The sequence below is a fragment of the Corvus cornix genome, chromosome 19, assembly GCF_000738735.6.
Source record: "Corvus cornix cornix isolate S_Up_H32 chromosome 19, ASM73873v5, whole genome shotgun sequence".
NCBI classification, from domain to species: domain Eukaryota; kingdom Metazoa; phylum Chordata; class Aves; order Passeriformes; family Corvidae; genus Corvus; species Corvus cornix.
Genome location: NC_046348.1, coordinates 6,798,938 through 6,819,956, shown reverse-complemented (window position 1 = coordinate 6,819,956; position 21,019 = coordinate 6,798,938). Strand labels below are relative to the sequence as shown.

The following is a 21,019-nucleotide window of genomic DNA, read 5'->3' as shown; positions in this document are numbered from 1 at the left end:
GAAAATTTTAGGAAAAAGGATGGGCATTTTTTTCCAGTGAACTGTTTGCAAGGTGAGGCGGGGGGAGGAAATCAAGCAAAAGCTAAATTGGATTGTCAAAGCTGCTAGCCATTATTTGAAGATTATAAAATCAGCAGGAATCCCATAGGAGTTCGGCAGCAGAGCTGTGGTGGGAAACAACCCAACTCTCTGCTTGGAATATGGTTATGGCAAGAGACACATAAGCATTTCGCTAGATTTCTGGAGTTCTTTGCAGAAGCAGTCAGAGCTTGTGAGCCAGGTAGGTATCTGGTAAATCAGAGGAAGTGAAACCACACCTCTGTCTGCAGAAACCTTTTGCCTATATCTGGGGAGTAGCATGTTTTTAATCTTGTGAGAGAATCACATCGTTTTGCCACGTGATGTGGGGATGGTGTCCTTAGCAAGATGGCCACCCTGAAAAGTCAGCTGAAGAAATAATTGCAGGCCATAAAATAATCAGCCTCCTTCCATTTGCTGAGCTTGGGCCGACAAGAGCTTCCTAATGGACAGAAAGACACTCCAAGTGCTTTCAGATGTCAGCAGCTAGGAAAGGAGTGGGGTGTAAATGGAGGCTTGAGCTGAAGCTTTGATGTATATTGGTTTTGCAGGGCAAGGGTTTGGTAGGGGGGGCATGCAGAAGCTGCTTAGAAACTTCCCCCAGGTCTGATGGAGCCAGTGCCAGCTGGCCCCAGGATGGACACGCTGCTGGAATAACAGATTTAAGAAGGGGGAAAAACCTGCACAGCTGCAGCTGGAGAGAGGAGTGAGAATATGTGAGAGGAGCAGCTCTGCACAGCCCCTCAGGGCACTGCTGAGGAGGGGAAGAAGGTGCTGCAGGCACCAGAGCAGGGATTCCCATGCAGCCCATGGGGAAGACCATGGTGAGGCAGCTGTGTCCATCTCCCTGTGCTGTGGAGGGGGAGAAAGTCAGGAGTGAAGTTGAGCCCGGGAAGAAGGGAGGGGTGGAAGGAAGGGGTTTTAAGATTTGGTTTTATTTCTTATTACCCTACTCCGATTGGATTGGTAATAAATTAAACTTAATTTCCCCAAGTCTGTTTTGCCCATGAGAGCAGTTGGTGAGTGGTATCTTCCCTTCCTTATTCTGACCCTGTGTTTCTTCTTCCCTGCTCAGCTGAGGAAGGGAGTGACAGAGCAGCTTTGGGGGCACCTGGTGCCCAGCCAGGGTCAGCCCACCACAGTGTGGTTCCCACTTCAGGATTACAGGGGCTTCATGTTTAATTCATAACTTTCCAATTTTGAGTTCCATGGTAAAAATACCAAGAGTGGCTTGAAGAGCTATGGCTTGAGGCAGCTTAAATTAAGAGAATAAAAACCAGCCCACCACTGCAGGCTGGGAGGAATATTTCAGCTGGAGACAATCTGATGATTATAACACCTTCCCTATTTTTGTCCAACTGCAAACATACTGTGATGAGAACGTGGTTTTGTTCACATCTTGCCTTAAGCTGATCTGGGGCTTGTGTTGGTCACCAGGTAATAAAGGGAATGAGGTACCTGCCACATGACCCGCTGGTCTGGCAGGATGAAGTTTTCTTGCCTCTTGATTCCTTGGAGGTTTTCTGCCCTTGTTGTGTGACTGTCTTGCCCTGGGGTTGATCCCTTGCTTACCAGAACTGACGAAATTTCCTTTCTCCGCAGGGGACACTACACAGAAAATGAGATCTGCACAGTATCCTACCCCAGCAGAATTGGATGCTTATGCTAAGAAGGTCGCCAACAATCCACTGACTATAAAAATCTTTCCAAACAGCGTCAAGGTTCCCCAGAGGAAACACATACGCCGTACTGTGAACGGACTCGATACTTCGGGCCAGAGGTACAGCCCCTACCCATCTCAGGCCACCACGAAAACGGGCCTGCTGGCCATAGTCAAATCCCCAGCGAAAGGAATCATCAAGGACTTTGACGGGACGCGGGCGCGCCTGCTGCCGGAGGCGATGATGAACCCCCCCTCCACGCCGTACGTTGCACCAAGCACTTTATCCCACCCCCAGGCGCTCGCTCGCCAGCAGGCTCTCCAGCATGCACAGACTTTGCCGCACCCCCAGAGCATCCCGCAGCACCCTCAGGGTATTCCACAGCCACCCAGCTTACCGCACCCTCAGGGGATCCCGCAGGCGCTGCCGCACCCGCAGAACATGCAGCAGCCGCAGGGCTTGCAGCACCCTCAGACCATGGCACACCAGACCCTGCAGCACCCCCCGAACCCGCTGCTGCAGCCGGGTTTACATGGAGGCAGAAAGATGCCGGATGCAGACGCGCCGCCGAATGTGACCGTGTCTACCTCAACCATTCCCCTCTCTATGGCTGCCACCCTGCAGCAGAACCAGCCACCGGACCTGAGCAGCATTGTGCACCAGATTAACCAGTTCTGCCAGGCCAGAGCTGGCATTAGCACTACCTCAGTGTGTGAGGGACAGATTGCAAACCCCAGCCCTATAAGTCGCAACCTGCTTATCAATGCAAGTACCAGGGTATCTACTCACAATGTCCCTACACCCATGCCTTCCTGTGTAGTAAACCCTGTCGACCATGCTGCTGCTGCTATTCCTCCTGCCTCTGTTAATGTGCCCATGGTCAATATTAACAGGGTGCCACCCGCCTACCAGAACGAAATCAAATCGGTTGCGTGGAACCAGCACCAGCTTGCACATCTGCAGCAAATGTGTGGGGATGCTGCTGGGCCTGCTGGACTCGCGGGGAAGCACCCTCAGAGAGAGATTGTAGGGCAGAGTTTCCCTGGCAAAACTTCCAACTACCCTCAAGAACTGTGCATGGGCCAGTCCTTCAGCTTGAAGCCCCCCATCGAGAAGCCTACACCTTCTCCGCCTGTGAACGGGTTGCAGGGACCTTTGCCATATACCAATGGGCACTATTTCCAGCCCCTCTGGAATAACATTCTGCCCACGCCCAACAGTGACAGCTCTGGGTCCCAGGACCTCGCCATGCCTTTCCACGGGGGACAGCCAGCGGGAGCGCCGCTGGATTGTGCAGGAGGAACTCATTTCAGAGCTGGAGCTGGCCCATCCAGCCAGAATAATGTGATGCAGACCATGGATTACCTAAGTGGGGACTTCCAGCAGTCCTGCTTCCGAGACCAGAGCATGGCCGTGCTGGGAAAAGTCCATCGGCCTCCCATGAACCGAGCACCTGAACCAACCGATAGTCGAAATCTTCATATTCAACACCCAGGGTATAGATAGGCTGCAGTCACTTTCACAGACAAAAAAATTATAGGTTTTAGTCTTAATTTTAATTAATAAGCAAGGCGTTTTTAACTTGCAAACTTGTGTGATCATTATAGTACCCATTGGAAGAAGACATACTGTATATTTAAAGAGCTTTGCTTACATGTTATCTCTCTCCTTTATGCATCAAATATTTAACATGCCTTTTGTGTCAAAGAATTTCATTACACTACTTCACGCCACAGCTGTTTCCTCACTGCAGAGTTCCCCTTTGTGCAGCTTTTCTTTGCCTTCTGCTGAGCAGCTCCTCGCTGGACTGAGGTTGAGTTGCTGCAGGGTTTCGCAACCGCATCTGTTCTCCAGCTCCGGCGAGAGCGAGGTAGCGTAGCTGCTTCCATTTCCATCTCAATTTCCTCACAAGATTAAGAGCAACAGAATTTTGTCAGGGAGTAGGGCTTATTTTCAACTCGAAAGCCCATTTCATTAATGCATTAAACATTGACCATTTGCACTGTCTAGAGGCCTGTGTAATTGAAAAAGAGCCTACGTTTGAAAAGAGCCAGCTAGGGGTATGTATTTAGGCTTTAATGGAGGGAGAAGCTTTTCAGCTGTTTCTTGCCCACGTTTATCATTTAGACTTTGTCCAAAGTCAAAAGTCTCTGGCAGGTTTTTCTGACGCTTTCTGTTTTCTGGACAGGGTATGGAGGAGGGGAACGGCAGGTTTGGGACGAAGGCAGCCACAGGGAGCTGCCTTTCATCGTGTTCCCCCTCCCCACTGCCCTTCCACCAGCCTCAAAGCTCACGTTGTCTGAACCCCTCGCTGCTAGGAGTCTGGCCAGCCTCATGTGAAGGGAATCCAGACCCACTGACAACTCCAAAAAGGGTTCAGCCACTTCTCTGGTAGCTGGAATTACTGTCAGGGTGAGGAGGTGTAGCTCAGCCCATCCCCGGTGCAGTGAGCGTGGTCCCGCTGTGGGATGGGAGGTGGTTGGTCTGAATCAAAGCTCCTCTCACAAGCCACTGTGGGATTGACAGTCCCCTGTTCTTCTCCATCAAAACCCCCCAGCGGATTTAATGGAGCAATTCTTCTCCCTGGGAATTAGCGAAGCTATTTACAACATCCCTTTTTCCCAGGGTCTTGGTGCCTAACTCCTTCTGTTCCTTCCCCACGTCACTTCCAGCAGTTGAGTCAGTGACTGTAGGACACTAACTACTGGCTAACCTCAGCATCGTGTTCTCCTCAGTGTACCAAAACATCCCTTTCCTTTCTAACAGCCGAATCTGTTGTAAGTAGAAAATTCCTCATCTCTGTTAACGAGACTAATACTTGAACATAATGATCACAATCAAGTTTGGAAATTAAAAAAAGAAAAAAAACCTAAAAAAAAAAGAAGAAGAAGAAGAAAAAATTTAAAAAAATAAATGCATTGATTCTTTCTATGTACACTGGCTAAAAAATATTGCTCTACACTGTAACTTTTAAGTGTAATATTTCTGTATGAATGTCGCCTGGTAGTGTGGGTTTGAGTAGCATTGTGTATGGGTGAACCCACTGGCCTCTGCCATCCACTGGCCTCCCTCACAGCCCTTGGAAAAACAAAGCCTTAAGTATTTGCTCCTTGAACTTTCCTTAATGAGCATGGTTTAAAAATCTTAAAAGACATCATACAAAATTAAAAAAAAAAAAAAAGTTTAAAAAAAACAAGTTTTGAAGTGACGTCATAGTTGGCTAGAGATTCTTAAACGTTTTTCGTAAATGGGAAAATTAGAAAACATTTATTTGTATTTTTTTAATTTAGAACGTGTAGTCCTGGGCTGTAACAAATATTTAGGTTTCAAAGCTTAGCAGAGTACGTTTCTGACTCCTTGCGTAAGTTAGTACACTTATATCATGTCATTATTTAAATTCTTTTAAGTGTACTATAACCCGTTCTTTAGTGGTAACTCCTTAGCAAAGTTAAGCAATTTGACTAAAGACGGATTAAATTATGTGTTGGCTTGTGTTGCCTTATATTTAAAAAAGGAAAAATTGCCTGATTGTGTTATGCCAAATGATAGCAACATGAAGTCCTAATTTATTGTTTATAATCGTATTCCTGCAGTCTTTGTGAAAACTGGTAAATATACATCTATGAAAGAACGAAAATCCTGAGGCTTTTCATGCAATATTTTTCTGAATCCATTCTCTTGGAGCCAGAGTTCGAGTCTGAAGCTGCTTCTCCTACAGTCACCCCGTCGTCCTCCACGTCCCAAACCCAACCCCAGCGAGGGCTGTGCTCTGACCTCACCCCTCCCTGCCCAGTCAGTCACTGTAAGGTGTTCTGCTACCTGAGTCCGTACCTTTTTACTAAATAAAACCTTGGCCTCTCCTCTGTTCCGTAGCCTGCTCTAAATCTTAACCCAGACTGTTATTAAAAGCTGATTTTTAACTCCTGCTCTTCTCCCGAGAGCCTGAGCAGAGTCCTGTGCCGTGGTGGTGGTTGCCTGGGAGGTGTTTTGGTGGTGTTGGCAGCACGCTGTGAGTTTTTGGGAACTGTTCTGCACAGGTACAGCCACGACCTCCGAGGCTTTGCCCCGGTACAGCAGGACCGGGAAGCAAAAATCCTGCTGAGACTCATCCAGGTGGGACATTGCTTGAAAAAATAAGAACCATTTTACTATTAAAATATACTGAAACCTTTCCTTTTGGTCTGGGAGTGAGATTTTTCTTTGAACCGACCCTTTTCACCTCTGCAGCAGCCCTGTTGTGATGGGATCTCCATCCTTCCCTGCTCATCCCTAAAGAGAAACACTGTCCTGCCTCATTCCCAGGTGGAATGTTGGGAGCAAAGGTTGGATATGTGGTGTAGGTGCCCAGGGTGGGGGTCTGGCCGTGGCACTGTCACCAGGGTGAGGAAGGGAGGAGCAGAGGCTCTGTGTGGTAGGAACTGTGCCCTGCTCTCCTGGAAACATGGAAAAAACCCCCGTGGTTTTTCTCTCTTTGCCCTGTGCAGAATTAAGAGGAACCAAAAGGCTGGGGATGCTCCCTCCCCCTGGGGCCTCCCAGTAGCCCCTCGTGGGTGGTCACTGACCTTTGGGGCTCACATGGCTGCTCCTCTTGCCTTTCTGTCCATCTGTCCATCCGTGGGTCAGTGCCTTCCCCACCTCTGGCTCCAGCACAAGGCTCTGCTCCCTGCTGGATCCTGGGTGCTTGCTCTGCTCCTTGAGGAATGAGTAAAGCTCAGGTGTTTCCTGAGCTCCTCACCTTCCCTTCCCATTCCCACACCACTTCAGGATCTCGAGGTGGACATTAGGAAGATCCTGGGAAGGATAAACACAAACATGGTGTGAACCCTTCCACAGGGAATCTGTGTCCCGTGTTTGGAGCAGAAGCTTTGAAGCTGTTCAGCCACAAGCCCAGTTTGTTACAGCCCAAAGTGAACACTTTATAAAAGACACTTGTGAATTTTCTTTAAGCTTTCCATGTCAGATGTCTCCGGGGGCCTTGGCCTCTCCCGTGGAAACCGAACAGAGCTGTTTGCTGGGGACCACTGGGGAGAGAACTGGGAATTGCTGCTGTGTTTCATTAAACCCCAAGACTGATGATAAAGGCTGCTGCTTCTGTGCCAATTAGAATTTTTTTATTATTTTGTCCACAGGAAAAATAAAAGCCAGAGACCTGCCCTTCTGCTGGTTTTATGCAGTGTGATTGTGTAGGGCTTGTGTGGCCATGGAGCCACAGAGTGGGTGCTTGTCCCAAAGGGAATCTGGGGAAGGGTCTCCATGGGTTTCTGGGGTAGGAATGTATCAGGCAGAGCCTGGCTACCTGCTCCAGTAAGAGCATTAGGAAGGTCTGGGGGGGAAAAAAAAAGAATTTCAGACAGAAAGGTGCTGAAACAATGATAAAAAGGGGGAAGAGGAGGAGGAGTGGAGAGGGGGTTTGAGTCCTGCCAAAATTTTAAAGGGAATTTGTAACATTTGCAGTCACCTGGAAGATGGGACCTGGCAGGGTTTCCTCCCCTCTCCCAGGATCGTGCATCTCATTAATCTTTGCTTCCATCTCTCAGAACAACTTGACCCGAACCCCATCTCCTGCGCTCGCTGCAAACCTGAGCATCAAAATCCCTCTTCCCTATTGTTCCCAGTGTTCCCCAAATACTCTGGACATTTGGTTCCCACATGGTTTTCCTGGAATTCGGGCGAAACCAGGCAGGTTAGCCTGGCTGAGCTTAGGCAGGAAGAGCTGTTTGCCCACAGGCACTGCTGCATCCCTCTCCAGCATCCGGAAATACCGAGAGCGGCGCTCCATCCAGCAGAGCTTCAGGATCCCCCTCTCCTTTGACTCGAAGCTTCTTTGGTATCTGGTTTCTTCATACATCCCCCCCCACAGGAAGAATCTCTTCTGCAAGGAGTTTTCAGGAGACTTTCTCATCATCTTTGCAGCTGGACCTGCAGAGAGGATCTGGTGGATAACAATCCAGCAGGGACTTGGTGTGAGCAGCTGCTGCCTCCTCCATAGAGGGATCACCTGCAGCCACAGCTAAACTGAGGGCTTTGAGTAAAATCCAACCTTTTAAAACTTCTCCTTTAGGGCCAAACAGGTTTTTCTTCCAAAGATTTTAACCCAAGGTAGGCAACACCCAGATGTTCTCCAACAGCTCCGTCATCTCGTGATGTTCAGAGAGGAGCAGCGCTGGGGATGCTGCAAAAACTCAGAGCTGAAAAAGGTCCTGCTCCATGTGGGGTTTGGGGGGTCCAGAGGGTGGAGGAGCCAAAGGAAAGGGGCAGATTTTGGTCAGCTCCTGGGGGAGCACACATTGGACACCCTCCAGCAACAGGTGCCTTTTGGATGCTCTTTAATGTTCAGCAGAGTCAAGTTGCAATAAAATTACTGGAGTGTTTTATCTGCTTAGTTTAAGTTAATTTCAAAGCAATTTGGTACAGGCTGTTGATTCTGCTGGGGTGGCTGCAAGCCTGAGAGGTGCACCGACAGTGGAGTGAAATTGCACCAAAAAACTGCTGTGAAACCTTGGCAGCTTTCACTGCCCTCCAACCCCAGTCCGGGGGCAAAAGGGGAGGGAAGGAGCCCAGCTGGGTCTTTAATAAAAGATGTGCAGAGCAAATTTTTCTCACATTTTTCTCCCTGTACAACTACCAGTGTCTGGTTTCATTGTCTTGGAGAAGAAGCATCAAGAATCAGCACAAATCAGGGCTCTGTGACGTGGTTTTGCCAAAAATCCTCCCTGTCTACAATCCCGAAGAGGTTAAAAAGGTTTGGGGGTTATTTAGGGCATCTCCACTGTGGTGGGGGTCTTACACAGGCAAAGGGCCCTCCAGGTGGGGTCTCCCTGGATTTTTGGGGTGTTTAATAAGGTTTTCCTCTCTGATTTGAGCACCTTCTGGAGTTCCTTCCAGTGTCCCAGCGAAGCAGGGAGTGAGCTGGCAGAACAGACCTTTAGAAGAAACCCTCAAACCAACAAGTTTCCAGGAAGTTTATTTTTAAATTTGATATTTGAGGCTAAATTTAGTAGCAAAAAATTGATTGGTCTCCCTCTCCTCCCTGAGCATTAAGAGCATCTCCTGCTGCTGCTGCTGCTCTGCAGCCCAGGCCTTGCCGGGGAATGCTGAAGGTTAAGAGGTGCTCCAAGATCCGGCTGACATTTCCAGACGTGCCCAGGTAAATGGAGCTGGAGCGCGGTGCCAGCGCCGCTGGAGAGCGGCACCCAACGGCACATCCCGCAGAAATGGCTGGAAAGGGGCAGGAAAAGGGGAAAAATCAACCCAAGTGGGGAAAGCAGAGCTGGGAGTTGGTCCCTGAGGTGGGGACAGGGACAACTCCAAGCTCCCAAGGTTGTTTTTACCCCTCCTTGGCTTCCCTGGGCTCATCCAGGAGATGCTTCCTCCAGCACCACTTCCCATTTTAGTTCATAAATTATATATGGATTTTGGTTTGATTTGATTTGATTTGATTTGATTTGATTTGATTTCTTTTAAGGCAACTGCTTGCAACAAGGGGCTGCCAACCCCCTGTGTATGGCCTGGTCAGAGGGACAGGGCTGTCCCTGTACCATGTGTGTGTGTATGGGGGGGTATGTATATATATATACAGACAAATAAAAATACATAAATAAAATATACACAATAAATATAAAAATATAAAAGATAAGAATTAAAAATTTGAAATTTATGAACAGCTACTAAATTTAAATTAAATGTATAATATGAAAGATTAAATATATGTAAATATCTAGATAAAATTTCTATAATGTAAAATTTATGTAATATAAAATACTAAAATATTATATAAGGCAATTATATTATATTGATGTATTCCATTTTCATATAATAATATAAATATATAAAATTTTAAAATATTTTTAAAGTATTATATATTAAAAAAATATTAACGATAAAATAAAAAGCATAACAGAAGTAAGAATAAAATGTATATTTAATAGAAATGATAATACTTTTAAAATGCAATAATTCTATACGATAATTATTGTAATTATCATTCATTAATTTAAATTATAAGGCTGTAAATGTCTATTAACACCTTGTCTGCCCGATGTCCCCGCTTCCCCTCCCCTCGGTCCCCGCGCGGCGGCGCCACCGAGCCGAGCACCGGGCGGGGGACACGGGACACCGGGACCGGCTGGAACCGGGCCCAGGGATGGGCTGGAACTGGGCACCAGAATGGGCCAGCGCGGGTCACCAGTATGGGTTGGCACTGGACATTAACACAGGGGTGGTACTGGGTACCAGTACAGGCTGAAACTGGGCACCACAGTGGGCTGATAACTGGGCACCAGTATGGGCTGGCAATAGTCGCCACTTTGGGCTGGCACTGGGCACCAGTACAGGCTGATCCTGGGCACACTGGGCGCCAGTATGGGCAAGAACTGTCCATCGTTAGGGGCTGGCATCAGAAATCAGTGTAAGGCTGGCACTTGGCACGAGTGTGGGGTGACACTGGGTGCCAGTGTGGACACCAGTACAGGCTGACGCTGGACACCGGAATGGGCTGGCATCAGACACCGGTTTGGTGGCCCAGTATGCCACTGAACACCAATACAGGCTAGAGCTGGGCACCAGTACAGGCTGGTACTGGGCAGTGGTGTGGGCTTATATTGGGCACCAGTACGGGCAGGAACTGGGCACCAGCACAGGCTGGTACTGGGCAGTGGTGTGGGCTTGTATTGGACACCAATACAGGCAGAAACTGGGCACCAGTACAGGCTGGTACTGGGCAGTGGTGTGGGCTCATATTGGGCACCAGTATGGGCAGGAACTGGGCACCAGTACAGGCTGGTACTGGGCAGTGGTGTGGGCTTGTACTGGGCACCAGTACGGGCAGGAACTGGGCACTAGTACAGGCTGGTACTGGGCAGTGGTGTGGGCTTGTACTGGACACCAGTACAGGCAGGAACTGGGCACCAGTACAGGCTGGTACTGGTACCAGCATGGGCAGGAGTACTGCCCAGTTGCCCAGGGCCCCGTGCTGCCACACCGGGCTGGGACCTGCCCAGGGGGACATTCCTGGGGGGGAGGGAAACGAGGTCTGGGGACACCCCCGGGAGTGCTGCCCCCCCAGCCCAGCCCAGCCGCAGGGTGCAGCTAATTAGGGGCTAATTGCATTAGGCCGGAACAGCACTAATGCAATTGTGGGATTATCCTGCAGCGACAGCGACCCCCCCCCATTGCTGCCGGGGTGACTGGGGGGGGGTCAGACACATGGACCTGGGGCCTGATCCAGCCCGACCCCCCCAGTCTGCCCTGCTGCCCCCCACCATTGCCCATCCCCTGTCTGCTCGGGATCCCAGCTTCCCCTGGGGCGTTAATTACCCCGGCGCTAACGAGGGGCTGATGGGGCGGAGGGGGGCCTGCAGGGAAAGAGCCCCCCGGGGGTGGCGACCCCCCCCAGCCCGGCACATCCCCGCTGCTGCCGGTGATTACCGAATTAACCGGCGCCATCTGAGCCCGTCTGCTGCCGGGATGTGGGTCAGGGATTACCCCTCTCCGTGCACCCCAGCCCAGTCCCGGCTCCCCCTGTCCCCAGCACCCACGGCTGCACCCAGGAGCATCCCCCGGTCCTGCCATCCCGATTCCCGGCAGGCAGAGGAAGGAGGTTCAGGCTGAGGAAGGAGGTGCAGGCGGCCGTAATAAATACAAGAAAAGTTTATTGAAAAGAAAAAGATGTGGGGAGGGGGCAGCAGCCCCAGCCCGGGGTAATAAATAACAACCTGGGGAGCACCAGTTTACAAAATATGGCTCTGGGCAGTGGGGTCCTGCAGGGTCCCCAGCGAGGCTGGTGAGGGCTGCTGGGCACCTCGGGGAGGGGCTTAGGGGGCCCAGCCCCCCGGCACCCCCGGGCACCTGAGAAGGGGCTGGGGCTACCGGACAGTCCCGGCCCCAGGCCCCATCCCTGCCTATCCTGAGAGCCACCGCGGTGCCTCGGCAGCGTCCCCAAGCCGGGGGCGCCGGCTGCGGGCAGGGGCTCAGCACCACCTGGGGCCACCCTGGGCGGGCGCCCCGGTCACATCCTGTCCCCCTCCGGGGCTCAGGCCAGGATCTTCTGGGGGATCTCCACCGAGGCTTTGATGAAGATGGCGTTATCTCGCACGTAGTTCCGTTTCCTGATGTCCTCGTGGGAGATGAACTTGGGGTAGCCAAAGCCCAGGGTGCTCTCGTCCAGGGAGCTGCGCGAGGCTCCCGGCTTCTGGAAGTTTTTCCAGTTGGGGTCGGGGTGGAAGGTCTCGGTGATGTGCTGGGGCTTGGAGAGCGAGGGGTCGCTCTGGTCCAGCAAGGAGAAGGTGACGCGGTAGGAGAAGGGCCACTCCAGCAGGTTGTCGTACTCGCCGGGCAGCACGCGGATGTAGACGGAGAGGTGGCTGCTCTCCCCGCTGCCGTTGCCGTTGAGGAAAGCCGACACCTGGAGCTTGTAGCCGTACTTGTGGGTGTAGAACGGGGGGCTGAAGAACTCGTAGTTGCTGCGGGCTTTGGCCTCCTGTAGCTTGCGGGCATAGTCGGCGATTTTCCAGATGAGGGTCCCGTCGCTGCTCACCGACAGCTCCTCCACGTCCCGGCGCAGCTCCAGGATCTCCTGCCGCTGCCGGCTCACCAGGGCACACACCATGCCCAGGTGGGCCTTGGTGCTTTCCTCTAGGTGCCGGCCCATGGCCAGCTTGGGGCACTGCGGGGACAGAGGGACCGTCAGCAGGAGGGTGCCAGGAACAGTGTGGGGACACAGGACAGGAGAGGAGGTGCCATGGGGATATCATGGAGATGTCATTGGAGCATGGGGGTACTGGAGCAGGATGGCACAGGGATGTCATGGGGACACAGAGACACCTGATTGGGGTCGCAGGGGGACATGTGGGTGGCAAACACAGGGGTGAGGAGCCACATGGATGGGACTGAGCACAAGGGATGGGACAGATGTCAGGGCAGGAGTGGTGTGGGGATGTTGTGGGGCTCAGGGTAGGGATGGCACCCCATGTCCAAGGATGGCAGGGCAGGGTGGTCACAGGGACAGCACTCACCCGGTGCTTGCAGCCAGCCTCCTTGAAGGGGCACAGCAGCATGGCAGTGTTGCAGCTCTCCTTGAGGTGGGTGGGCACGTCCTCCCGGGCGATGCTGGGTGTCCCACACTGGTTGGGGCACGGCACGGGGTATCGGGGACACTGGTACTGGTGGTTCTAGGGAGGAAGAGAGGCTGTCAGCCAGGGCTGGGAGCCAGCAAGGTGAGGGTCCCCATGGCCTCCATCTCACCTGGATGGTGTCGAAGACAAACTCCTTGGCGCAGTAGGTGCAGGGCTGGGTGCGCTTGGGGCACTCGGCCAGGGCATGCTGGGACAGCAGGCGCCGCATCATGCGGGCCCCACACTTGTTCTCGCAGTACACACTCTCCTGGGGACACGTGCCCTGGTGGCCCTGGGGACCATGACAGCATCATCACCCTCTGGCTGCCCTCAGCAGCCAGCCCTGACAGGGATGGGGACACACAGTGCCCCCACAGCCAGAGGGCACAATGACCAGGAGCCCACATGACCACGTCACCCCCCAAGGCTGTCCTCCCCATAATGAGTCTCCCACAGTGTCCCCACCCAGCCTCTGTCCCCACACCCACCCTGTGTCCCCTGCAGCCCACTGGGGATGCCCACACACCCCGGCTACACCCCCACAATACCCCCAGCACAGCCATGCCCACCATGGCACCCTGGCCAGCTGTGTCCCCCACAATGTCCCCCCCACTGCCCACCTCGAAGGCCTCCCCAGTGAAGTCGTTGGCACAGAACTCGCACTTGACCCTGCGCTTGGGGCAGCCGTGCTGGACGTGCTCGGGGAGGTCACGGCGGCTCAGCTTGGCGCTGCAGCGGTTGGGGCAGGGGATCACGTTGAAGCCACAGGTACTGAGATGGGCCTGGGGGGGCACAGGGATGGTGATGGGAAAGCCACGGGGTAGAACTCTGCCCCCCCTCCTCCTCCCAGGCCCTACCTGGAGGTGCTTGATGAGCCCGCTCCAGCGGCAGCCCTCCTCGCTGTGGATGCAGCGGATGGCCAGGCTCAGCACCTGCGCCTCCAGCTCGGGGTCGGGGTAGATCTGCAGGGGCAGCAGTGGGGTATCAGCATCCTGCACCGGGCTGTGGGGGCACACAGCCCCCAGCACAGCCTGGCTGGCAGCCGTGGGCACGCTGCCCGGGGCCGGATCCCACCCTGGGCACGCCAACAAGCTCCCTTTGTCGGGAGCGGGTTTCCGCTCCCCGGCCCCGCGGCACAAAGGGCTCTTGCTTCCGCCTGGGCGCCCGTGCCAGGCCGGCGCAGCTGTGCCAGGCGCTGTGAGGAGCCTGGGGACGGCCCCTTGGCGGGGATGTCCCCTTGGAGCAGGGTACCCATCCGTGTGGCAGGCTCACCTTGGCGTAGTCCAGGGGCAGCTGGTCCTCCGGGCACTTGAAGACGCCTTCGCTGCAAGACACAGAGGGCTTGGGATCACTTGGGGCTGGCGAGCGGCACGACACCAGTGACACAGCCACTGTGTCCCACGGGGTCCCCGCCATCCCACCCCAGGACATTGGCGCTGTCCCTGCACTGCTGAGCGCTCGCCCCGTGCCAAATCCAGCCGCCACCCTGGGGGAGCCACGGCTCTAATCCTGCTCCATCTGTCTGAGCTGGGAAATGCCCCAGCCAGACACACCCCCCCCAGGCAGCCCCCCACCCCCCCAGCCGGGCACGACGGCCCCGGTCCCCAGGGGTCTGGGCCAGCCGCCGAGAGCGTGGCACCATCTGGAGCCCCGGCAGCCCCTGGTCCTGTCCCTGGGATTAAGGAGGGTGCCTTCGGCTGGCCAGGAGGGGGCCGGCAGGGGCCGGGGCGTCCACAGCCCCAGGTGCCGGGGCCCAGGGGAGGTGGGGGAGGGCAACAGCTGTGCTCCAGATGTGCAGCCCTGATGAGTGGCCCTGGGGCTCCTGCTCCACAGGAAATGGCCCCAGCAGCCACTAAGGTGAGTCAGGACAGGAGACAGGCAGCCACCCTGGAGGGGTCCCCATCCTGCTGGGCCCCCAGAATGGGGTGGTCCTTTCAAGAGCTGTCCCTGAGGTGGAAGGGCCCTGCTCAGCCCTGACCTGCAGAGGAGCAGCATGAAGTGGAGGCAGGGACACAGCCAAAGAGGCAGCCTGGCCTGTGATAAGGCTGGCCAGGAGTCACCATCACCTCTGGTCCCCACACCGCTGTGCCCAGGGGCAGGTGAGGATGTCCACACGCCATCCCCGATGGACACTGGGGTGGGAGACCACAGGTGCTGCCTACAGGGCCATGCAGCAGGGACACACAGGGACCCTGTGGCTCCGGTGTCTTTGCAGTTACACCGGACGAGCCTGTCCTGCCTGCACAGCCCCTGTGCCCATCTAATCACTGCAGGCCCTTGGCAGGCACTGGTGTGGCCTCAACCAGAGCTGCCAAGTGGATGTGAAACGCCGGGATGGAGCCAGTAGTGCCGCCTGGCACACGCTGGCCTGGGCTGCCCGGCCGTGGCACGGTCATGTCCCCTGTGGCCACCATCCCCGTGCTGGGGGTGCAAGTGAGCCCCAGGAACCACAGGCCTGTGGGGTGTGGGGTGTGATGCACATGGGGCACGGCTGCAAACAGCTCTGCCACGTGCCCACTCTGTTTGTTGCAGGTGGTTTTGTGGGAGTCATCAGAGATAAGGAGCTCGCAGACAGGGCCGGGCACCCGGCCCTTCCCGGGGAGCCCATGGCACTGCCTCGTGGCTGGCATTGCCTCGTGGCTGGGATCATGCTGCTGCCTTTCCAGGGCTGCCAGCTGTGCCTGAACCCCGTGCACGGTGTTGGGGTGCTGGGGCTGGTGGGGAAGTGGGACGATGACCCGAAGCCAGCGCCTAATCCCCGACAAAGCCTCCCCATTCCTCACGCTTGGCCGGGCAGGGAATGTGCTGAGGCAGCACCCGGGGGGACCGTCCTTGCCTCTGACCTTCACGGCGTGCTGGGGCACAGAGAGGTGATGGGGCGGGGAACCCCCGCATCCCCCGGCATCCCCCGGCACCCCCTTCCCAGCACCGCGGTGGGGCTGGATGGCTCAGCCCATGGGATCCCCAAACTGATCCGGGGCAAACGGGGTGTGCTCAGTGGGGGGACCCCCGAGTCCATTCCCCCCGGCGGAGCGGAGGTGCCGGCGGGAAGGGTGCGGGGAGGGGGGGGACAGATGCGCTCTGACACGTGCCCCGGGGAACGCCCGGTTTCACAGAAACCGGCCCCGGTGACGGTGGTGCCCGGGAGCCGTCCCCGGGCGAAGGTCGCACCGGCGGGGAAAGGCCCAGGGTGACGCTTGTCACCGCGTGGGGAGAGCACGGGCACCCCCCCGCCGTGCCCCGCGGGACCCCCGGCACCGCGCCGAGTGCGGCAGCCGGGAACCGGGAAAGCACCGGCCCCACACGTGCCCCCGGGTTACCGGTACCGGGGGGCCCAAGCCGCAGGGGTGGGAAGAGGCCCCCGCTCCTCGCTCCCGACCAGAGCACACGGCCGGGTCGCGCTCACCCGTGGGCGCGAGGGCACCGGGGTGGCCGTACACCCCTCCCCAAAAACACCCCCGGCCACTTCCTCCGGCGGGGCAGGGGCAGGAAGGGGTTAAACTCGAATCTCGAAACTCGCCACTCCGGGCTTCACCCGGCCCTCCTCTTCCTCCTCCTCCTCCTCCTCACCGAAAGGGGCCACGGGCCGCTGCACCCGCGGGGCGGCTGTCACGGGCTGGGCGCGCCCCGCACCCCCTCCCTGCCCCGGGGCACCACCGGGCACCCCGCACCTTTCCCCGGCCTGAGGCATCCCCGGGCGCCCCGCGCCTTTCCCGGGGCACTCCGCGCCTTATCCCGGGGCATTCCGCAGCCGTTCCCCGGCCCGGAGCACCCCCGGGCACCCCGCATCTTTCCCCAGGGCATCCGCACCCCCAGGCACCCCGCGCCCCTCCCCGGGATATCCCGCATTCCCTCCCGGGCCCGGCGCATCCGAACTCCCGTGCACCCCGCACTCCGACACCGGCCCAGGGTACCCCGCACCCCTCTCCGGGGCACCCCCGGACACCGCAGCCCCGGGGCCGGCGGTGGATGGGGGGGTGGCGGGCAGCGGGGTGCGGAACCCCGGATCGGGCGGCGCGGGGGTGCGTGACCGGAGTACCCCAGGGGGAAGGGGTGCGCGGAGTAACGTCAGCTCGGGTCGCCCGTGAGCTGATGCGGGGTCTCACCTGAGGAACTCCTGCAGGCAGGTGTCGCAGAAGCGGTGGCCGCAGGTGGAGACGCGGACGGGCTCCCGCATGGGCTTCCCGCAGAGCGGGCACAACACCCGCCGCCGCGGCCGCTCCAGCAGCTTGTAGTCGTAGCCCGGCATCCCGCCGCCGCCCCGCGCCCGCCGCCGCCGCCGCCGCCGCCCCGCGCCCGCTCGGCTCCGCGCTCCTCGTCCGGCTCCGCCCGGGGGCCGGACGGGGCGGTGGGACCGGCCTGAGCCCGCCCCGCGACGGGGGGACGGCATCGCCATCGCCACCGCCCCCCGCCCGGACCCCGCCTCCCCGCCCCGCCGCCGCCGCACGGCGCGGGTGGAGCGGTCCCGGCACCCCGGGGGCTCGGGGAGCATCACACCGGGGACAGCCCCCTCCGAGGGGTTTGGGGAGCACCCCACCGGGCACAGCCCTCTGGGGGTGTTTGGTACCCACCGCACTGGGAACAATCATCTCAAGCGCCTGTGACCCTCTGCACAGGGAACAGCCACCCCAGGAGTTTGGGGAGCATCGACATCACATCACCCACGGCCCCCCCACCCACTGCAGCATCCCCTGGCCCAGGGCTGGGCTCTGAGGGCACACACCGTACTGTCCTCGCTGACCCTACGTGCCCTCCTTGACTCAGAGGTGTCCCAGGGGTGCCGCACACCTGCAGGCAGCCCGGGGCCACAGTTGAGCTTCTGAGCGAGGCTGGAGGTGGGATACAGCTCCCAGACCTGCTCCTACCAACAGCAACTCGTGTCCCAGCCATCACCCACAGCAGGACATGGAGGGGCTGCCCTGAGCCCCCCACGCCACAGGCACGGGGGGGACACACGCTCTTGTGGCTTTGTCTTGCTGGGAGCTCACGCCCCAGGCTGCAGCCAACAGCCTCCTTCCAGCCACGGTTTGCAACTGAGCAAGAGCCCGGAGGAGGGAGAATAAAAGCAAATCTGTCTGGCTCCAGCCCCCTCGTCACTCTTTCAGAAATCAGAGCAGCATATGGGAGTATTTGCCCCTTTCCCCAGAGATGGAGCCGAGCAGATGACAGGCTGTGAGCATGTGTTAGTCCCACCAACGCTCACTCCAGCCAGCTTCCCATTAAGGGTGGCAGTTGCTCCAGACCCAAATGTTAGCAGTTTTCAATTAGCAAATGGCAGAGGAGCGGGATTCCTGGGGGACACGCTGAGCAAGTCGAGCTCTATCACTTGTCACTCAAGGAGCTCACGTTACCCTTCTCCCCGAGAGGCTCTGCTTAAAATAAAACCCTGCAGCAGCCCGGGGGGAGGCAACCTGCTCGCTGCCGGAGCCGCCACGGAGGGGATGGGTGGCTCATTTCTGGGGTTACTCTGAGAGATGTGTTAGGAAAATCCACAAACGCCAGAGGTTTATGTCCAAAAAGGAGACAGAGGAGTCCTTCAACTTTATTCGAATACAGGGAGAAAGGCCACTGGAGCATGCGCCTGCGGGGTTTTCTCTCTCTCGGGGTTTCGGAGGGCACAGCCTCCCTTTTATCCCAGCTCCCGGCCGCACGTTGCCCTCTTCCTTTCCCCATCGGCTGAGGTACCAGGAAGGTACAGCCTTCCCGAACCGCCTACCCCATATCCCCCCTTGAACCTACTGTTTTACCCCAAAGTTCAGAAGTTCAGCCTTGTGCAGACCCTTACCTGTTTCCGGAGCCAAGCTGTCTGGGCCCGGTAAAGAACCTGCTGCCCGAAGTCAGTAGGGGCATTAAGACCCATTTCAAAGACGTTAACACCCATCAAACTGTTTGTAAAGACATTAGCACACATCTTTCCCCTCAGACAGCAGGTCGTTCTGACCTGCACTGCGGCTCCCAAATACCAGGGAACCTTGTACTGGGGTGCACTGGGCATGAGCTGCCATCAGCAGGGGATTTTCTAAGAGAACGTGAGTCGCTGCTCGGATGATGGAGAGCGCTGAGCTAAAGTTTAACCAGCTCCCAGTGATACTGGAAACCCGACAGGTAAAAACAAGTGACAGTGGGCAACTGTACAGGGAGCAGTGGGGAGCCAAAGGCACCTTGAGCCGGGGATGAGGCGCTCCTCGACTGGGTTTGCTCAGGGCTGTGACCCCCCCAGGGCAGAATCTACCAGCAGCCCCATGGTCCAGCTGGTTCTGCCACTCTGTGCCAGCACAGCCCACAGCCAGGCTGTCTCCAACAAGAGGTAGGCACTACCCAGACACTGTCCCTGACATGCTGTGACCTGGCCCCGGCTAAAAACTGTCCCCGGACACCACTATGGGACAAGGTTCAGGCCAAAAGGACAGGTCCTTGGTATCCTGGGGGGTGATGGGACTCCAAAGACAGGACACATCAGTCCTGTAAACACAGGCAGCCTGTGACTCCGATGACAGCCACGAAACAGCCGACTTTTATCATTATTTACTGCTTCTCTTTGATGTTTTTAAAATTATTCTTCCCTAACCTCACTGAAGAGCATCTCTGCTAATTAGCCAAGAGCTGACAAAGCCATCAGAAGGTGCTGGCTGTGCCGGCAGGGCGGCTGGGAGGTGTCAGACCCTGCAAACAAAGATCCCTCCTTTTCCCCTCTCCCTAAGCAAAGCCCTCCCCGCACTCAACATCACAGCCAGGCATTTGTCTCACACAAAGGCGACACTCAGGGCAATTCCCTTTGTGGAGGTGATATGTTCCCTGTCCCCCATGATGGGTCACTTCTTGAACCCATCTGGGCTCGGAGAGGCTTCTTCTCCTCTTCCCCAGCCTCTCCCTGCTGCTCCATCCCTCCGCCTTGTATTTAACTTAAACTGGAGGGACAGAAAACCAACGCTCCGGCTTCTAAAGAAGTTAAGGTGGAGCCTTTCGCCCCGGGGAAAGGAGTGGGGAGAGTCCTCTCCCGGCTTCTGGGGCCTCGTGCCCAGGGAGGGCAGGGGTAAGGGATCGAGGCAGACGGACAGAGGGACAGCAGCCGCCCCTCCTGCCGAAAGCCTCGTGGGAATGAGGATACGACCTCGGCAGAGGTGCCGGAATCAAGTCAGCTCCGGGATCAGCAGGCGGTTTGGGCTGTTTCCTGCTACAGTAATGGCCCCAAGTCAGCAGGATCTTATTTGGAACAGGGACAGCCTTTCCCTGGGTGACAATGGCCAGAGGCGACTCGCACCAGGATGCGCAAGCGGGGACCAGGCAGCCTCATCCCACATCACCTCCCCTTCCCACTCCCCTCCGGCCCTGCCTTTCCTTAGCAGGAAGAGCCGCGGGGACACTGATCCACCACCAGCTCCACAGAACACAGGAACAAAACAAGGATAAAGGGAGAAGCCCTGAGACCTGCAGATTTCACCGGGAGCTTCTGCAGGGAAACAAAGCAGCAGACGTGAGGAATGCAAGTGGCCTATTTGCCCGGGCTGCTCTCTGCCTCCGGCAGCGCGGACATGCCTCGGCTTGTCGTTCCAGGAGCTTTTGTTGCTCGGGGCTGGGGGCCTCTTTGTTTCCTTTACCCTTTCGCCAGGCTTGGTCACAGCCCGGTATTAAATTATTCAAATGATCTCGCTGGGCTTCACAGCTGAACTCCTGTGCGGAGAGCCCAGGCTGCAAAATCCCCAGGGCTCCAGCCCTCGCCGGAGCCCCCGGCCCAGGACAAAGCACACTGGTCCACACTGGTTTCCCCAGACTGGAGCAAAGGATCCCAATATTCAAGCTGGTGACACCTCCAGCCCCGGCACGGCAGTGCAAAGGTGTCATAAAGCCGTAAAACCATCCACCTCACACCAGCACACCGATAAGAACGGCGGGGCGAGGTCCGCACCCCTGGATTTGGCAGCCCAGCTGGAGCAGCAAGAGCCTGGCTCCTGACGCAGTGGCATTTTGGTGCCACCGCTGACAAGACAAAGGGTGTCAGACCTCTGTCCTGCCTGCTGCTGTCCCAGCCAGCCCTCAGCCCTGGTAAGGCTGCAGGAGGAACACCAGCCCCTTCCTATGGGATGTGTATAAATGTGGTGTGGGGCGAGGGGAGCCCTGAGAGCTCTGCACAACAGAGGCAAGAGAAATCTGATGCTGGAAGGAGCTGGA

At 56.6% G+C, this 21,019-nt stretch overlaps 2 protein-coding genes across 3 annotated transcripts in view; one reads left to right on the top strand and one right to left on the bottom strand.

Annotated features, from left to right (window-relative positions):
• The window catches only part of FAM222B (family with sequence similarity 222 member B), a 36,394-nt gene extending 30,482 nt beyond the window's left edge, over positions 1–5,912 (top strand). For both annotated transcript variants that reach the window (XM_039562948.1, XM_039562947.1), the window contains one exon: positions 1,681–5,912. In XM_039562948.1, coding sequence (XP_039418882.1) covers positions 1,698–3,245 — 1,548 coding nt within the window. In that variant the 5' untranslated portion in view covers positions 1,681–1,697 and the 3' untranslated portion in view covers positions 3,246–5,912. The remainder of the gene's footprint in view (positions 1–1,680) is intronic.
• A 5,457-nt stretch (positions 5,913–11,369) lies between these two features.
• On the bottom strand, positions 11,370–17,124 carry TRAF4 (TNF receptor associated factor 4). The gene is made up of 7 exons (XM_039563145.1): positions 16,957–17,124; positions 14,123–14,174; positions 13,708–13,812; positions 13,471–13,632; positions 12,981–13,142; positions 12,752–12,907; positions 11,370–12,402 (listed from the first exon to the last, which is right to left on the bottom strand). The coding sequence occupies exons 1-7, from the start codon at positions 17,097–17,099 to the stop codon at positions 11,770–11,772; spliced, it is 1,413 nt and encodes a 470-aa protein (XP_039419079.1). The 5' UTR covers positions 17,100–17,124; the 3' UTR covers positions 11,370–11,769.
• Positions 17,125–21,019: the final 3,895 nt, after the last annotated feature.